This window comes from Lepidochelys kempii, chromosome 1 (assembly GCF_965140265.1).
Source record: "Lepidochelys kempii isolate rLepKem1 chromosome 1, rLepKem1.hap2, whole genome shotgun sequence".
Lineage (NCBI taxonomy): Eukaryota > Metazoa > Chordata > Testudines > Cheloniidae > Lepidochelys > Lepidochelys kempii.
The window spans coordinates 138,534,888-138,554,635 of record NC_133256.1 but is presented as its reverse complement, the minus strand read 5'-3'; the positions used below and the strand labels follow the sequence as shown (position 1 = coordinate 138,554,635).

Sequence of the window (19,748 nt, the reverse complement as noted above, 5' to 3'; positions counted from 1 at the left end):
GGCCCCGAGATAGAACAGCTGCTTCTGCTGGGCTGAGAGTATAGTTGGATAGGTTAACAATATTGCTAGGTGGGGTGAGGGAACCATTGCTGTGGCCCCTTGTAGCATGTAGTAGTTTAGAAAGTTTAGTGTCTTTTTTCTTTTGTAGAGAAGCAAAGTGTGCGTTGTAAATGGCTTGTCTAGTTTTAGTAAAATCCAGCCACGAGGAAGTTTGTGTGGAAGGTTGGTTCTTTATGAGAGTATCCATTTTTGAGAGCTCATTCTTAATCTTTCCCTGTTTGCTCTAAGGTGCCACAAGTACTCCTTTTCTTTTTTTGAACATTATAATTCTTGACGTCTGATTTGTGTCCATTTATTCTTTTACGTAGAGACTGTCCAGTTTGACCAATGTACATGGCAGAGGGGCATCGCTGGCACATGATGGCATATATCACATTGGTAGATGTGCAGGTGAACGAGCCTCTGATAGTGTGGCTGATGTGATTAGTAATAAAAAAAAATAAAATAAAAAAAAGAAAAAGGAAGGAAGGAAGGAATCCTTGAGGCTCCAGAAAGGGCAGGGACATCCACAGACAGGAGGAAAAGGCAAGGAACCGATATTAGTATGTGGAAAGTTGGATTGACTGGATTAACATCAGCTGGTGTTTGTTCTCTAAGCTCTACCAATTCTCTCTTGGAAAAGCTTGTCACAGCCCTACTTTTTAAAAACAAGTTTAGATTTTGAACTTAAAACACAATTATATCTGGATTCCAAATTCAAAGTGGTATTTTAGCTCTTTGATGTTCTCTTGCCAAGTTTTAAAGTGATTTCCACTTCTCCAATGTTCACGGACAGTCATAGTTCCAGAGCAAAACAAAATTAAAATCTATAGAAGCTTGAGACACTTCAGAAATGAGAACAAAAAATAGCTCTCTAATGATTTGTAGACTAGTGTTGTGAGGCTGTTTGCTGCTGGGCATCATTATTGTATCTTCTGTGTTAGTGGTTAATTAGCTTCTTTGTTATCTGCCTTCTATTCAGCTTCAGGGTATCTCTACACATCAATTTAACAGAGTCTAATTTAGCAATAAACTATTTAAAATTCCAAGGCTTTGGGTGAATGACTGGAAACACTGTAATTTAACAAAGCCCGGAATGAAGTATCTACAAATTGGACACTTCAGTTAAGAAAAGGTGAGATAATCTTCTTAAAAATGAAAGCAAAAGGTATCAGGCATAATATTATGTAAAATACTTCAACTGAGCATCAAATTTGTCATTTAAACCTATGTAGCTCCTATCCTTTTTTATTCATTAATGGTTCAGAGATGTGTATACATTGTGGCAAAAATCATATGAATAGCAAACCAATGAGTGTATTGTAAACCACATCTGTAACTGAACCTTGCCAAAGGGGGTTAGCAGCCACTTCTAATCCACCGAGCTCAGTAGGCAGCTGAATTAAATGGAATTCTTCAGCTGGGTGTTTAGACAGTTGTATCACTTTGTCCCTCTGATGGGGAGCTAACAGTACTTGTTATCTCAAAAGAAGAAATTCCTTTTAAGTTTAAGAATGTGGTGCTGATAGAGTTGCAAATGGCTCCCAGATGTAGTGCTGGCTGGATCCCCAGCTGGTGTAAACTGCGGCTCTATTTCCTTCAACTGAACTATGCTTTACACAAGCTGAGGATCTGGAGCTTGTAGGATTAGGCAGCAGGAGGAAGGAAAATTCATTCATGACCCTTTTGTGCTGACTATGCCCATGAAAAGTGGCCACGAAACAGCCATGGCCTATAAGCCACCTCCCCCACCCAAGAACACGCCTGACATATGGTGCATCCCTGGGATGTGCAGAGCCAGCATAGACAGTTGCACATACATAGGGCCCTACCAAATTTACAGCCATGAAAAACGCATCATGGACCATGAAATCCGGTCTCTCCCTGTGAAATCTGGTCTTTTGTGTGCTTTTACCCTATATTATATAGATTTCACAGGGGAGACCAGTGTTTCTCAAATTGGGGGTCCTGACCCAAAAGGGAATTGCAGGGGAATCTCAAGGTTATTTTAGGGGGGTTGCAGTATTGCCATCCTTACTTCTGGGCTGCTTCAGAGCTGGGCAGCCAGAGAGCAGCGGCTGTTGGCCGGGTGCCCAGCTCTGCAGGCAGTGTCCCGCCAGCAGCCCTGCAGAAGTAAGGGTGGCGATGCCGTCCCCTGCCACCCTTACGTCTGTGCCGCTGCTGGCAGTAGCTCTGCTTTCAGAGCCGGGCTTCTGTCCAGCAGCTGCCGCTCTCCAGCTGCCCAGCTCTGAAGGCAGCGCCACTGCCAGCAGGAACACAGAAGTAAGGGTAGCAGTACCGCAACCTCCCCTCTGCAATAACCTTGTGACCCTCCCCTCCTCCCACAACTGTTTTTTGGGTCAGGGCCCCTACAATTACAACACTGTGAAATTTCAGATTGAAATAGCTGAAATCATGACATTTATTATTTTAAAAATCCTATGACCATGAAATTGACCACAATGGATCGTGAATTTGGTAGGGCCCAATACATACACCTCGCCATGCAGGAGCCCCTGGGACTTGGTGGCACATCAAGGACATGTCAGGAGAGTGTCACTACGGAATTCCTAAACCAAAGGGCTATGTAAATCTATGTTGAAGACTGAGCTGTATCTATCTGCATCAATTAATTACTCTCCACATAAGTAAGATCCTCAATCCTGAATTCCCTGAGCACTCAGAAGTCATGCCAAAATGTTTGCTTTTTTATGTCGTTTGATGAAAGGATCCTGTCAATAACCTCCTAACCGTGGAAGGCTTTGGGTAAAGTCCTCGCCCCACTGATGTCAAAGGCAGTTTGGCCATCGATTCCAGCAGAGTCATGATTTCCTCCCTCACACTGAGGGCTGTTTTCATTATTTCATCCTGATTAAGAGACAAACCCTGTTCTCCAATGCCGTATTTTAAAATGGTACGTCATATCCAGGGCTGTTTGCAGCTATAAACATTCAAGTATTCACTCCCAAAATAGAGTGTTTTACCATGCCATGTGTTTTGAATATTGAAAGTAGGCTGAATCCAACTGTTCTATCATGCTGTTCTAATATGCAATTTGGAAATGGAAAAGTTGTCTCATTGAACTATCAGCTAAAAGGCAGGAAAGCAAAGAAGTAGCTAAAATTGGTAACTTAATAACATGGGAAGTTGACCCCTGCTTAGGTCAGTATTGTCCTAATTTTTTTTAAATTAGGTTTCTGCTTGGACAAAATATTCAAGTTTGCAGCTGACAGATGAGTGGAAAGTGTAACTCAGCCAATTAAACAAAGAGGTATTACATCATTCAAGCACCTGGATTAACTCATGCCAGCCAATGCAGACGAATACAGAATAATCAGTCACAAAAAGAAATCAGAGGGAGTATCTGTTAAACTGTAAGGTGGTGAATCATACTAAAAAGAAAATAAATTTGGAACGTATTGTAGGAAAATTCTTATGCCTTCAGCTAAATATACAACTGCAGAGAAGACATAGCCTGGAGTTTCATTTTTTCCACGTTAGCAAAGCATAATTATGTTTTATTTCACATGAAACACATGAACAGCTGCTGCAGGCTAAATGGAGGATGCCCAAGATATTTTCATTTTGTGCAAAATTGCATGACTGCTTTCAAAAAAGGGAAAGCTTTTAAGCAGATAGAAGTGCTCTGCACTTCACTTCCTGTAAATAGTATAAAAAAAAAAAAGCACTTTTGTAGATATTGATTGGAAGCGTAAATGGGTTTGGAGAGGTTTGAGAAAACTGCTGCATTCTTCATGATGGCTAAATCAGCCATGATGTAGGGTTTCACCAGGGATGAATTTGGCTCTTTCTCTTTGAAGAACTGAGCCTTTACAAAATATTACAGTAGCACCAGGATTTTGTAGAAGGTTCAAGAAGCCATCTCTCATTTTGGTTTATCACACTAGTCTATGCTCTCTGCTTGGCATTCAGTCAAACTGTCAGAGAGCCAAAGACACCCAGATTTCTCTCTTCAAAATTGCCATTTGGTTGCTGAGGTGGAAAGACAGCAGTAGCCAAAGAACTAGCACAACCTATTGTTCTGTGAATATATATCACATACACAGTACCTAACAATACCTGTGTGGTATGCAGTTGCTTTCCTAGCGCCAACCTAAAGAGTGAAAATGCTCAGGAATAAAGCATCTAATTACCTTGTAGAATATCAGCAAAAGATCATCCAGTTTTCCATGCAAATCACCTAGAGAGAACAGGATATTCAAAGTTTTGTGACAAAGTCTGTTATACCACATTGATTAAATGAGAAAACTGAAATTAAAAACTACAGTAGGTGTCAATATGATTTTATCACATTTTCCCTGGTAGAACTGTCCTTGCATCTTGGTTTATACAGACTACATTTTCAAAGAGGTGTGCTTGAGCTGCACACCTAAATCTGGCAATTACACACTGAAGTGCACCTACAATAGCCTTGCATGAAGCTTTAATCTTTTTATGTGAGTGTGTTGGAGGGTAGAAGATCACTTGCAGCCTTGAAAAGAGTTAGGTACTTGAGGAGATGGGTACATTATGAACAAACATATTATGAATTTTAGTTCTTATATTTGTGCTTTGTTACCAGTGAGGGGTGCCCTACAAATACCTATGAGAAAAAGATAGGAACCTAGAAATAAGTGTTTAGCATACCTGTGAGCATAGCCAATATGCACACTGGTACTTAAAACAGATGGCCATGCTTAATTGGGCAACTAAATTAATGGGATTTTAAAATCCTATTTATTTTTTAAAAAACATCACCTTGTTATCTGACATATATTATATAGCATCTGTTCTATTTGTCTAATTCAGGACCAGAGTTTGGCTGTTATGGGTGGGGATGGGCAGAGAGAGTATAAATAATCTTTCCAAGAACAAGATGCACCAATAATGCCAGTTTTAGCTCTGTCAGGGGGTTTCTTGTGGAATAGTACAAAGTATTATTCAAAAAGAGGAATTCACCCCTTTGTAAAGGGATCCTGCACTACTTTAAGTCTTCAAAGTGGACTAAGTGGGATTTAACTGGTGCATAGGCCCCCTCTGCATAGGAGTAAATTTCACCTGGATGGGAAGGGGAGCCAGAATCGGGCTCTTAACTTGTATCTCATCATCCAAATAAACATTAAAAAGTTTCCAAATTTACATAAATATACTCAAAGATTTCATGCTTTCACCATCAGTATTAAAAATGGGGTGGGCAGAGGCATTTTTACTGTTAATAGGGCATATAGCCAATTTTAGTCAATTTAAACACTCCCGTAGACTTCAGTGGGCTAAGGGGGTTCAGATAGGAAAATACTTCAGAATAATATTTAATCCTCAGTTTCTGAATGGAGTTCAAAGGGGATCTGGAGGGGGGAAATCTTATTTTAAGTTAATATTGTGGTCTCAACATCAGTAAAAATTAGGCTTTCATCTGCTACAAAACATCTTTTGGTTTCAAAGGCCATTATTTATTCAAATGGCAAGAAGGAACATCTTTTATGCTGCTTAAATAGTGCAAATGAGGCTACAAACAGGAGGATACATGTATATTGATTAGCAAGAAAGCACTGATCAGTCAGCAAACGTGAACACATGTTTATTTGGTTCAGATTTTTGTGTTTTGTATTTTTAAGTCCGGTGAACAATAGTTTACCTAAAAGACCTCATTTAGGTGCACAGCTGTGCATGTAAAATCCCTTGTTTGCAATTGCATTACATGCTCAACCAACTCTTACGAAAATGTTGGTATTTATCTGCACCTGCAATTGTACACTTAATAGTAACCTACTACTGTAAGTAACTTTGGACAAGTTATAGTTGTCAGTTACTATAGCCATTACTATTCTGTTTTGCAGCTAAAACTCCCTACCCATGCTCTGTTATCCTTTTATCTATAATGTATGATGGCATAATCAAAACACATGGACGGAAGGCACTTTTCATTCTGAAACTTCTCCCCTGTGTCACACTACATCACTGTGTGAAGATTAATTAAATTCTTATATAAAGAAAGATTAAGCCCTATAATGACATTAATATTTTTAGGAGTCAGAAGGTTTAAAAGGCTATTACACATGTTGTTACATACAATATAATCTATTCCAGAGGCAGGCATGTTGTCAATCAAGGGCCTCATTCTGCCATCTCCATCAATGGCAGCAGCCACAGAGTATGGTACGACTAAATGTAAAGATGGCTGAAGTTGGCCTGAAACATGGTGAATTTCAGTGTACTGACTACACCCATGGCAGGATGTTTCTATCATATACTCCATAACTCTAATCTTATTAACTGGGAAATACAGGGGCATCATGTGCTACCCCAAAGTAGCACCCTGGAATCTCCATGTTCACCATGGTGATATAATTATGATATATTTCGTACAAAGTGTGCCTTGTGAGGTATCATTTTAAAAGTCTTGATCTGTTGAACATTAATATCCTGTTGGATTGTATGTGCCGTCATTGTATGTGGAGTTATGAAGTATTGCTATGTGTGTGTTACTGAAATATGTTGTGAGGTTGGGAACACCCATAACCAGCCTTTCAGTTACAACAAAAGAGTAGCCGTCAATAGCCAGACAGCATTAATGGCTCATCAGCACCCAACAAGAAAGACTCCACTATCCCAGAAAAAAGAAAAAGAGTACCTGTGGCACCTTAGAGACTAACCAATTTATTTGAGCATGAGCTTTCGTGAGCTACAGCTCACTTCATCTCACGAAAGCTCATGCTCAAATAAATTGGTTAGTCTCTAAGGTGCCACAGGTACTCTTTTTCTTTTTGCGAATACAGACTAACACGGCTGTTACTCTGAAACACTATCCCAGAGACTCCTTAGAGAAGGCACATATGTAATGGAAACTGCTTGATCAATGGGGACTGACTGGTTCTCACATCACAGCAAAGATTTTTCCAGCAAGCTGGAAGAAAGTAGAGAGACAGTTATATCGTCACTTGGCCTCTCTCTTTCCTCCCCCAAAATCTCAGCACCTGGAAGCATGTCTGAGAGACAAAGTTTCTGAACAGGGGAAGTTTGGTTTCAGACTGGAAAAGGAGTCCAGTCTGTGTATTGGGGAACTGTAACCTGCATGTACCATCTGTCAGGGGGAGAAAAGGTGTTCATCTACTCTTGCTTAGAATAAAAGTTTAGGATTTAGAATGTGTTTCTACTTTTATTTTCTTAAGGTAACTATCTCTGACCTTTATACCTACCACATATAATCACTTAAATTCTACTTTCTGTAGTTAATATACTTATTTTAACGTTTTATCCTTACCAGTGAGTTTGTCTAAAGTGCGTGGGAAATCTGTTCAGATTACAAAGGCTGGTGCATGTCCACTTTCCGCTTCTGGCCAGTGTAAGATGGTACAGTTCTGGGGTGCAAGCCTGGGAAGCTGTGGGAATTGGCTGGAGCCTCTCTATTGTTGGTTCATGAGTAGCTGGGAGATCATTCATGTAACTCATTTGGGTGTGCCCCGCCTGTGTAAGTGCAGTGCCTATCAGAGTTTGGTAGCTTGACATCAACATCACAGTGTGAGAGACATCCCAGGCTGGTGGATTTTGGAGGGCTCAGCAGTTCCACAGTCCAGGTTGCACCCTGGGGACCCCGTCACAAAGAGTTTCATAACATGTCTACCCTTCAGCCCTATTAGGAAATTTTATATCGACTAGGAAATTCTAGAAGGTTCCTCGTGACTTACTGAACATAGAGTTTTTAGTCTCTTCATCTATTTGATACAAAGCATAGACCAAGAAGGAGCACAACCTAAGCAAGACCCCATAACTCAGGGAAACTCTTACGGAAATTATTGTTGAGCCAGATGTGATGGAAAGTTCCCTTTCTCAAGGACATGTAAGTCAAGCGGTGATGCAGAAAGTAAATGTTTACAGCACTAGGTGGCATTTTATATATGGTTGTGCAACTTTCCAAAAAAAAACAAAACCCCTAACTATAGTGCAGGATCTGTGTTTTAACACTGACTCACCAAGCAACATCTGACAGGGTGAAAAAAGAGAGGAGATTTTTGGCTTTCTTAAAATATACCAGTGGTGACTCAGCAGCATGAGCTGTAGTAGTTTGGGGAGATTTGCGCTTTTCTAAAACCATCTGCAAAATTACAGTTATGGCTGCAGTCAGGAATATCCATATCACCCTGTGGCCAAAACCAGCTATATTCACTGTCATCTTACCACAGATGGTTATCTCCTTGGAGTAGGAGGTCGACAGATGAATGATGTTGGGCATCTGTTTAAGGACTTTCTTGGTTTCATGTAGCAGCTGTAGGACGTAGCGGGCATGAAGGTGCTGTGAAAGGAATGCAGTGAGACGAAGGAGGCATATTAGAAATATACATAGGACATGCTACTTAATAAAAGTTCTGCCAACACAGAGACCCACCCACTACCAACAATTTTGCTACAGTTATTTGACATTTAAAGATTGTTTACTGTACACACATACTTTCTAAACACATACTTTCCACACATACTTTCACAATTACAGGCAGCATGGTCTAGGATGAAGAATCAAAAACTCATAAGAACATAATAATGGCATACTGGGTCAACCAATGGTTCATCTAGCCCAGTATCCTATCTGCCAACAGTGGCTGGTGCCAGATACTTCAGAGGGAATGAACAGTACAGGGCAATTTTTTGAGTGCTCCATTCCCTGCTGTCCAGTCTCAGCTTCTGGCAGTCAAAGATTTAAGGATACCCAGAGCATGGGGTCTTAGAACTCCCAAATTCTAATCCTAGCTTTCCCAGTAAATTGCTTTGGGGTTTTAGGGAAGTCACTTCACCTGTGTGCCTCATTTTCCCCACTTGTACAATGGGGTTAATGTAGCTCTTTGAATAGATAAAGGCTATACAAATGCTAGGTATTGTTAAATAACAAAAAACTTCCTTTTAGCTGTGAAAGTTTAATAATGAGTAGTAAAGTACAAAAGAAGGGGGAAAAAACCAAGAGAGAGAAAACTAAAGTCAGGGCTGTAAAGTTAATAGTTAATCTGCCTTCTTCTATATAAACTACTCCAGAAGGAATTTTGAGCAACTGCATGGGTGCAGAATTCTTATGGTCCACAGATTTCTGTGACCCTGCGCAGAAAAATACAGAAGAAATCTGGGGGGGACACATGCCTCTTCCCCAACAGCCCAGGCAGTGCGTCTTTTCCAGCACCTGGAGAAGCCCTCAGAGACCCAAATCACTGCCCGGGGTGGGGTGGAGGGAGGGGGAGGGCATGGGCATACATGTCTGCGTGGAAGACATTAATCACCATCAGGGGCTGGGGCTGGGCATGTCTGCCTGCGAACAAGCAAGAGAGACTCTGTCCCTCACCCTTGCTACTGTGGAGCACCTGGTGCAGAGGGGTAGGGCTTCGGGTTGTTAGGCATGAGGGCAGACTCTGTCCCCTGAGGCAGAAATATAGCAGCATGCCTGCCTATGTTCCTTCATTGCAACAAAGCAAGCAGCTGTTTTGACAGGGTTGGAAATGCAATCAGACAGTGCTATCCATTAAATTGCCTGGAGGCTCATTTTATAGCAGATAAGCACTGGACTGATAGCAAATTCCATCAGTTTTTGTTTGAGAGGGGATAAGGTGAGGAAGAATAAGAGTCTGCTTTGTGCATTCCTACAAAACTGTTTCAATGTTTGAAATGAAAAGCAGTTTTTGATGTGAAAAAAACAAAACCATTGTTAATGTTGCTATTGATAGTTAATTGAGCTCATTCTCTGAGACAGAAATGTAGCAACCTGCCTGCTAGTGACGTTGTTAATATTCCTATTGTTAGTTAACAGTTCCCATTCTCAGTAAATTCCCTCAGGAGCATAAAACCTGTAAAAGTTTTAAGGTTTCAGAGTAGCAGCCCTGTTAGTCTGTATTCCCAAAAAGAAAAGGAGTACTTGTGGCACCTTAGAGACTAACAAATTTATTTTTGTTATCTAAGGTGCCACAAGTCCTCCTTTTCTTTTTGCGAATACAGACTAACACGGCTGTTACTCTGAAATTTATTTGAGCATAAGCTTTCATGAGCTACAGCATCACATCCAATGAAGTGAGCTGTAGCTCATGAAAGCTTATGCTCAAATAAATTTATTAGTCTCTAAGGTGCCACAAGTATTTTTTTAAAAGTTTTAAGGCTCCTTTACATCGCCAGGGTGAGATAAAGGAGCCTTATTATAAAAGACAGTAAGGGAATCCTCAGCAAGGAAGATCTATGTGCTTTCTCACTTTTTTCCTGTGCCAAAGTGGCACAATGGGGTTAGATTACAGTTTAGGATTTATTTTATTTACACATTTTTTTAAAAAAAAAGACTTTGAGGGCAAATAAAACATTTATCAAGCAGTCAATAAAACATCAGGACAATCAGAACCAAGCACTTCTCAAAGTACCCAGCCAGGTCCAGATGAAGTTACCAAAGGGATATTCGTTCTTTTGCATGACATGAACAGCCTTCACATCATGCATCAAAAATGCCTCCACCAGCTTCTCGTGCTCGAGAATTCCCTACAAAACTTCATGCAGATGAGGACAAATTATTTTGCACATCCTGCAATGATGTTCTCAATCATGACTGGTGGTCTGTAATTGTGGATAATATTGCATAAAAAACCCACATTATTTTGACAAAATATGCAGAATTTTAAAATACTGTGTGCAGAATTTTTAATTTTTTGGTACAGAATTCCCCCAGGAGTAAGTAAGTGTCAGAATGAAACTCTCAATCTTTAAAACTCATCCATTCAATCTCTTTGTTCCTCTCAGCTGCAAAAATACTTTCCCACTGAGATTCCTTCTTTCTTGTACTTCCTGCTCTGTTAATAATGTCTAGGATGATCTCACCATCCAATGATTGCAGGCCTTTTAATTTAAAAATAGCCATCTCAGTGCACCATCCAGCTGAAATTCTACTCAGACTTTCAACCACTTTCCTTCTGGAAGGTGGTGCGGGGAGAGGCAAAGTCACAGAGGCTAATTACCCCATCTCCAAAAGACTTTTGATCATAGAATGAGCCTTAACTCCCGCTTGGGAGCAAGAAAGCTGGTGCTCAAGGATGAGGCCTGTGTTTGCTCATTTACTCTTCTATTTACCACAGCTCCTCTTTCTAGATCCATCACTCAAGATAAATATTGGAAGCCCCATTTACTCAATAAATTTAAAACTTGGCTGGACTATTAATAGTTAGCACTGAAACTGCAGTTTAAAGTTTCAAATTAATCACTCCCCATAACACTCAACAGTGTAAATATTAGCACCATTTGACAGATGGGGACACAGAGGCAAGCAGGCAAGAGAGTCAGTAGCAGAGCCAACTTCAGCTTTCCTAGCTCCTTGACTCATGCTCAGTCCTTTAGACCATAACAAATAATCAGTAAATGAACAGCAGAGAATAATCCTGCACTGGCAGAAAGAGTAGAAAGACATATTAGGTCACCTAGTTCACTTAGTTTCTATGATCCTATAATTTAGTCTCCATAACAACTTCTGACATTACTTAAGTTTAGTCAGTCATGATAGTCATATTCTAAAACCAATACAGTCCCAACTCCTAACTTGCCTGTTGATCCTTGAAAGCATGAAGAAGTGAATTAGTGTCTGCAACAGTCAGGGGAAACGACAGCCGAGGTCCATGGTAGGAGTCTGGGACCTCTATCGTCCGCTCATATTCTAGTAACTGTACATCCGAACCTGCGGTATTAAAATCACTGGGACTATTGAAAAAATCAGAAATCAAATCTAGAAAGGGAGGGAGGAAGACAATGTAGACAGTCTCATCTTGGAAGGCAACACAAGTTCTGAACCCACAGTAGTCACTGGTATTTACACTGCTATTATAATAAAGTGGTTAATTAGTTCCTGCCATTAGTTTGTGGATCAACTACAACTTTCCAACAATTATCTCTGATTTATAAATTAAAAAAAAATACAGTGTCTAAAGTCAGATGGAACATTGCTGCAAAATATTTTTCAACCACAGCCTGTCATTCTAGATTAGGAGAAATTTTGCTATCCAATCCGCCCTCCCTTCCCCCAACATAGATCTGAAGTTTATTGTTGATGATCGATAGCTCCTTCTTTATTGTTGATCATCAATAACTCCTTCACCTGTTTACAACAATGTAATGTTAAACTTTTACTGGGTTTAAAGCCAATTAGTTTTGTTGTAGTTACTTTCCTATATATGAGAAATGCCAAAAGCTCACTGAAGATTTAGGGCTTGTCTACACTCAAAACACTGCAGCGCTTCAGCACAGACACTACCTACACCAATGGGAGGGGTTCGCCCACCAGCGTAGGTAATTCACCTCCCTGAAATGTGGTAGTTAAGTCGACAGACGAATTCTTACATCGACCTAGTGCTGTCTACATGGGGACTTAGGCTGGCTTAACTACCCAGCTCAGGGGTGTGGATTTTTCCAGACCGATGTAGTTAAACTGACCTAATTTTCTAGTGTAGCCCAAGCCTCAACCAAACAAACCCTATTCTCTCACAGCTGTGTGCCATCAATGGTGTTTCAAGATCACCATTTCCACAAGAGCGGAGACACAATGTCCCCATTTGGCCAGCTGTCAAAAACCTATTGTCTGTACTGCAGCAAGTATAAGTATGTCAGGAGAAAGAAACATAGTTTGTTCTCCTATTCTTCGTGGTGTGTGGAGAAGGTGGAAATATTTCTAATTGCTTCAATTCAGGGTTCTTTTTATATACACTTGTCTATACACGAGTATGTAGGGCACTGAAGTGTTTGCTTTTGCACATTACTGGTCTGTCTCATTCCTTGAACAGAGAACCAGCTAGCAGCAGTATCCTTACTTAAAACATCTAGTGATTGCTCAGCTCGAGCTATGGTGTTGCTCTTGTGAGGTTCCAGTGTTTAAAACAGCTTTTGTTTTGTTGTTGTTGAGCTTAATTTTTTTCATAACCCTGATTAGACTTGATCTGAAATTCATAAAAAAGGGTTTATTTATTATTTATCATCATAGCCGAAGAACTGGATGCAAACTAAAACTCACAGCAGCAGAATCCTTCTTGCATTCACGTACATATTTTATATGATTCATAATTGTTACCAAGCTTTTGAAGTAGCATACAATGCCATCATACAGGCAAAGTTCAACTCGGCCAGCAACTGAAGAAAGTTCAGAATAAGACGTGTTATCTGAATGAACAGAAAGGAACAGTTTCCTCCTTAAATGCTTACTCCATTCAAACCCTGGGTCTACGTGAATCCAACTAGAGCAAAGCATCAAGCAGCACCGCTAAGGGCTTGAGCCTACAAGGTGCTGAGCACTCTCAATTTCCACTCACTGCAATGGGAGCTGAGTGCACATCACCATCTTGCAGAATGATCCATAACTGACTGACTAGTCAGTAGCTTACAAGTGCCTTCCTCTTTACAGGGTAATAACCAAATCTAGATTAAACAGGCTCCAAGGGCCTACATGGAATCAATTTTGCCATGAAAAGCACAGTGACCTGATTTCAGAGTAGCAGCTGTGTTAGTCTGTATCCGCAAAAAGAAAAGGAGTACTTGTGGCACCTTAGAGACTAAAAAGAAAAGGAGGACTTGTGGCACCTTAGAGACTAACCAATTTATTAGAGCATAAGCTTTCGTGAGCTACAGCTCACTTCTTCAGATGCATATCGTGGAAACTGCAGCAGGCTTTATATATACACAGAGAATATGAAACAATACCTATTCCCACCCCACTGTCCTGCTGGTAATAGCTTATCTAAAGTGATTTCCAGCACAAATCCAGGTTTTCTCACCCTCCACCCCCCCACACAAATTCACTCTCCTGCTGGTGATAGCCCATCCAAAGTGATAACTCTTTACACAATGTGCATGACAATTAAGCTGGGCTATTTCCTGCATAAATCCAGGTTCTCACATCCCCCCCACCCCCATACACACACAAACTCACTCTCCTGCTGGTAATAGCTCATCCAAACTGACCACTCTTCAAGTTAAAATCCAAGTTAAACCAGAACATCTGGGGGGGGGGGGTAGGAAAAAACAAGAGGAAACAGGCTACCTTGCATAATGACTTAGCCACTCCAAGTCTCTATTTAAGCCTAAATTAATAGTATCCAATTTGCAAATGAATTCCAATTCAGCAGTTTCTCGCTGGAGTCTGGATTTGAAGTTTTTTTGTTTTAAGATAGCGACCTTCATGTCTGTGATCGCGTGACCAGAGAGATTGAAGTGTTCTCCGACTGGTTTATGAATGTTATAATTCTTGACATCTGATCTGTGTCCATCCATTCCTTTACGTAGAGACCGTCCAGTTTGACCAATGCACACGGCAGAGGGGCACCGCTGGCACATGATGGCATATATCACATTGGTGGATGTGCAGGTGAACGAGCCTCTGATAGTGTGGCTGATGTTATCAGGCCCTGTGATGGTGTCCCCTGAATAGACACGTGGGCACAGCCGGCAACGGGCTCCGCTGCAAGGATAAGTCCCTGGGCCAGTGGTTCTGTTGTGTGGTATGTGGCTGTCGGTGAGCACCTGCCTCAGGTTGCGGGGCTGTCTGTAGGCAAGGACTGGCCTGTCTCCCAAGACCTGCGAGAGTGTTGGGTCATCCCCTAGGATAGGCCGCAGATCCCTAATAATGCGCTGGAGGGGCCTTAGTTGGGGGCTGAAGGTGACGGCCAGTGGCGTTCTGTTATTTTCCTTGTTAGGCCTGTCCTGTAGTAGGTAACCTCTGGGAACTCCTCTGGCTCTATCAATCCGTTTCTTTACTTCTGCAGGTGGGTATTGTAGTTCTAAGAAAGCTTGACAGAGATCTTGTAGGTGTTTGTCTCTGTCTGAGGGGTTGGAGCAAATGCGGTTGTATCGCAGAGCTTGGCTGTAGACGATGGATCGTGTGGTGTGGTCAGGGTGAAAGCTGGAGGCATGCAGGTAGGAATAGCGGTCAGTAGGTTTCCGGTACAGGGTGGTGTCCACGTGACCATTGTCTATTAGCACTGTAGTGTCCAGGAAGTGGATCTCCCGTGTGGACTGGACCAGGCTGAGGTTGGTGGTGGGATGGAAATTGTTAGAGACTAATAAATTTATTTGAGCATAAGCTTTCGTGAGCTACAGCTCACTTCATTGGATGCATTCAGTGGAAAATACAGCGGGGAGATTTATATACACAGAGAACATGAAACAATGGGTGTTACCTGATTATCACAACCAGTGTGCACACCAGGTCTCACTGACAAGCCTGAGGAGAATAGCTCAGGCTGTAGTTACTATCAAGTCAGCAGAGAGTATCTTGAAGATATAACACTGAAATGGGTTCTCCATTCTCTCGCTTCTATGCTCTGATTGACTCCTGTCCTCACAGCTCCCCATCCAGGGCTCTGACAAACCTAGTTATTCCATCTTTTTACCACTATGCCTACTCTGTCTCTATGCCTAATCTCAGGCTTTGCAAGGTCTCCTTCTGCTCCTTCTAAAGGGCTGGCTTCCCTCAGCCCCTACCCCCACTTTAGCAATTCCATTTTAAAATTAAATTTTATTAATTCACTGGGGATTGTATGGGGTGACAGGCAGGGAATCAGATCAGAAATCGAGGTATACATGTTTGCAGTGGGCATGTGGATGAGGAATTCTAAGAATAGTAACCAATCAGAGCAGGGATTTATAGTGGCTAGAGTCAGGAGATTTACATAATTACTGAGCTGATACTGAGAAATAAGCATAGAATATTTATGTAAATCAGAGCCTCACCTCAAGCCAGCATGCAGGGATTTGCATCACTGAAAAATAAACGTATAGCCGTGGATTAATAACTGTATAGTATCCTGTGTTCTCAGCTAGTGGGGAGGACCTTCTTTCACGGCAATAAAGAACAGCTCTTCATATATCAAATAAACCAGTTCCTCACGGCATGTGACCAAAAGATTAAGACAAAAAACAAAGGCTATCTACATTTTTTTAAAATGGGTTCCCATACAGTACAGTCTGTTACTTTTTTATTTAAATGATGGAAATTACCAAGAATATGTGCTATGCCAATTCTTTAAAATTAATTTTCTTTTCTCCTGGTAGAGATCCTAGGGGTGTATTGAAAGGCTGGGCAGGTACATTCAGAAAGTCCCCCCTACACCTTTTTTTTTTTTTTTTAAATGCTGCTGAAAGGGCTTTTACAGCTCCCTCCCACAGACCTCTTTGAAAATCACCTCCAAACACCACCAGAATAACAAGATTGCTAAGTGAACAATTTACACAGTTATGAAGTATCTTGCTCGTGATGCTGAAACTACACTGACATCAGGAAGAGGAGGAGGAGAGGAGAAATAGCTGTTTTACAAATAGCTGATTTGTAAAACAAATCAAAAGGACAATTGCATTAAGAGGAAAATTATCACCATTTTTTTAAAACATTAAAAAAAACCCAGAAAAGTAAACGGACACTGTGATGAACCAGGAAGATTTCTTAGGGGGTTAATTATAGTATAAGAAAGACCAGGGTCTGTAAGACCTTCAACGATCCCCACTCCTCTCTTCTTTCCTGCACATAGAACTATTGAACAGGACAGGCAATCCCTGTTTTTACTGAGAATACAGAAGTTCTTGGGGAGGAGCTTAACTAGAGCGGAGCAAATAAGCCATTTTTCAGTTCAAGGTTCGAACAGAAAAATCCAGAAAAAACATTTGTTAGATTTGAATAAAAAGATTTTAAACAAAAATTGTCAAATTGAAAAACTTGACAAAAGTGTTCGAAATTGACAGAAATGTTTTGGATTGGCCCAAAACTATTTTTTTTTCTTCCAGTTTTTAATTTCAATCAAAGTAGTTTGGTCAACTTGAATAGATTTTTTTTTACTATTTTTTCATTTCGATTCAGTCTTTTTCAGGTGTTTTTCATTCTGGGTTTTTTTCCTGGTCAAATTTCAGAACAGAGCGCTGTTTTGACATAAAAAGTTGAAACAAAGTGTTTCAACGTGGCAGAAACAAAAAAACTTTACGTTAAAAAATTGGGTTTTTTTAATGGAAATAATATATCAAATTGACTCAAAAGACAAATAGTTTTGGAGCCCCCCAAAATGCAAAGTTAATTGAAAATATTTTGCCTACCTCTACTCAGGACTTTTTAGCCCTGTTTCTATTACCCTAAGTTAAAGGAACATGTTGAGGAAAGCAGCAGCAGAATTCTTTTTACTAGATCCTGGGTTTCCTGGAACATTTGGACAATTGGCCAGGCTGATTTGCAGCTTCTTTGTTCACTATAAGAAACACTCACGAAAAGTAGCTCACGAAAGCTTATGCTCAAATAAATGTGTTAGTCTCTAAGGTGCCACAAGTACTCCTTTTCTTTTTGCGAATACAGACTAACACGGCTGCTACTCTGAAACCTTTGTTCACTGTGCTCACATTCACAGTAGGTCCATTCCGTAAGGCCTTGAGTCAGCAAGAACTTAAGCACTTGCTTAAGAATAGCCCTATCCAGAAAAGCATTTTAAATACCTGCTTAAGTCCCAGTAAAGTCAGGTTCTTAAATGCTTCACTAAATAGGGATGGACTTAGGTATGTGCTTTAAGTTAAACACTAAAGCAGTACAGCCGCGCTTCAGTGTAGACACCACCTACACTGATTGGAGAATCATAGAATCTCAGGGTTTGAAGAGACCTCAGGAGATCATCTAGCCCAACTCCCTGCTCAAAGCAGGACCAATCCCCAATTTTTGGCCCAGATCCCTAAATGGCCCCCTTAAGGATTGAACGCACAACCCTGGGTTTAGCAGGCCAATGCTCAAACCACTGAGCTATCCCTCCCGTCCACCTAGTTAATCCACCTTCCGGAGAGGTGGTAGCTAGGTTGATGGAAGAATTCTTCTGTCAACCTAGCACTGTCTACACTGGAGCCTAGGTTGGCTTAGCTATGCTGCTCGGGGTATGGATTTTTCACACCCTCGAGCGATGTAGCTGGGTCGACCTAACTTTTTAGTACAGCTCAAGCCTAGACATTGATTTGACAAGCGTAGTATTTAAAAAAACCAAAAAAGCAAAACCAAAACAAAACAAAAACCTCTACTGCACATTTTCAGTATGCAAGCACTTATAACATGCATATAGTTAAACTAATTCCCTTTGGTGCAAGGCCTTGTGCTGCCTCTCAATGAGAACTATTTTCATGCCAATCTTGACACTTGCAATCCTCATTTTTTTCAGCTGTAGGCCTGATAAGATTTTTTTTTTATGGGAAGCTTGTATTTTTTAGCCTCTCCTATCGTCAGAGTAGTAGACCTTTTTACACTCAAAAAACAACAAGAAAAAAAAAAGAGTTATCTTTGGGCAGACACCAAGTCTCAAACATTTAGCCCCAAAGATACAACTTTCTCAAAACTATATGACAGTGAAAATTGAGCTTTATCATGAAAGCTTTTTTCTTTTTTTTTTTTTGGACCAAGAATCATAAAACCAGAGGGTTAGAAGGGACTGCAAGGGTCATCTAGTCTAACCCGCTGCCAAGATGCAGGATTTGTTACGTCTAAACCATCCAAGAGAGATGGCTATCCAGCCTCCTTTTGAAAACCTCCAGTGAAGGAGCTTCCATAACCTCCTTAGGCAGTCCTTAAGTATAACTAATATTTGCTTTTAATGCAGGTAGACCACACAGGGAAAATAAGGGGCAATTTATACCCCTTATTCCTCTGTGTGGGCACAAGAAGTGAGCCATGACACCCTATGTAGTTAAAGTGTTTATCAAACCTTTACCTAAGAAAGGTCAATAAACATAGATTTATCTAGGCTGGTTAGGGGAGACATCTCAAACATGGTTCAATCTAATTTACAAGCCACTGAATAGCCAAGCTAACCCATCATCCTAAAAACTTTGGATTCAGTTGGGTTCAGAAAGGGAAACAAAATACATACACCATTAGTGCAGATAACTAGTAGATGATATGAACATCATTAGATTTGCTTCAAGTTAGCCACTTTACTCTTATAAAACCCCACAAGAAAAGCAGATCATTCACAGACTGCACTTATCTATCATAGTGCACTGTGTAGAAAAACGAATTGCAGGACTACCTTATTCCCTGTCTTGGCCCTGGAGCATAGCTCAGATGTACCTTCTCCTTCAAGAAGAGGGCACTGTACATTAGGCACTCTGGGCAGTTTAAGAGAGAAGAACTGCTGTTTCTAATTGTTGCCATTAGAACACTGAACCACTTATGGTTTTTGATGGTTTTATTCTGCTATCAAAGTGCCTTGTATGCATTTTAAATGAAGTAATCAATGGCTGGCTCAGATGAAGGAGAAGTGACCTTTCATATTCTTTTATGACTCAGTAAGGTGAGGACTGCCTCCTTCTTAACACAGCTAGGTTCCAATTTGTTTATGTCTCTTCAGACCTTCTGAACAAATTGATGTTGGTTTAACAGAAGTCAGTTTCAAGCTGTAGTTCCATGTGAAACTTGAACTTCAAAGGCTACTTTTATCCAAGGATCTCAAAACACTTTAAAGATCAAAGGCTAGTCTTTCATTGCCTTATTAGAGCTGGTTGCAAAATGTTTGTAACATAGCCTAATACAAATTTTAATTTGATCATTTTAATTGTTCACATTCTGAATGGTTTTGGTATTCCTTGAATCCTGTGCACTATTCACTTCAGTCATATAGGATGAAATTCAATAAGGACAAATGCAAAGTACTCCACTTAGGAAGGAACAATCAGTTGCACACATAACAAAATGGGAAATGACTGCCTAGGAAGGA

At 40.6% G+C, this 19,748-nt stretch overlaps 1 protein-coding gene across 1 annotated transcript in view; it reads right to left on the bottom strand.

Annotated features, from left to right (window-relative positions):
* Positions 1 to 19,748, bottom strand: part of PPEF1 (protein phosphatase with EF-hand domain 1) — a 56,715-nt gene that overhangs the window by 20,451 nt on the left and 16,516 nt on the right. Inside the window, exons 5-7 of the mRNA XM_073328038.1 lie at positions 11,586 to 11,716; positions 8,215 to 8,329; positions 4,194 to 4,240 (exon numbers count right to left, since the gene is read on the bottom strand). Of these exons, the coding sequence (XP_073184139.1) occupies positions 4,194 to 4,240; positions 8,215 to 8,329; positions 11,586 to 11,716 (293 nt within the window). The remainder of the gene's footprint in view (positions 1 to 4,193; positions 4,241 to 8,214; positions 8,330 to 11,585; positions 11,717 to 19,748) is intronic.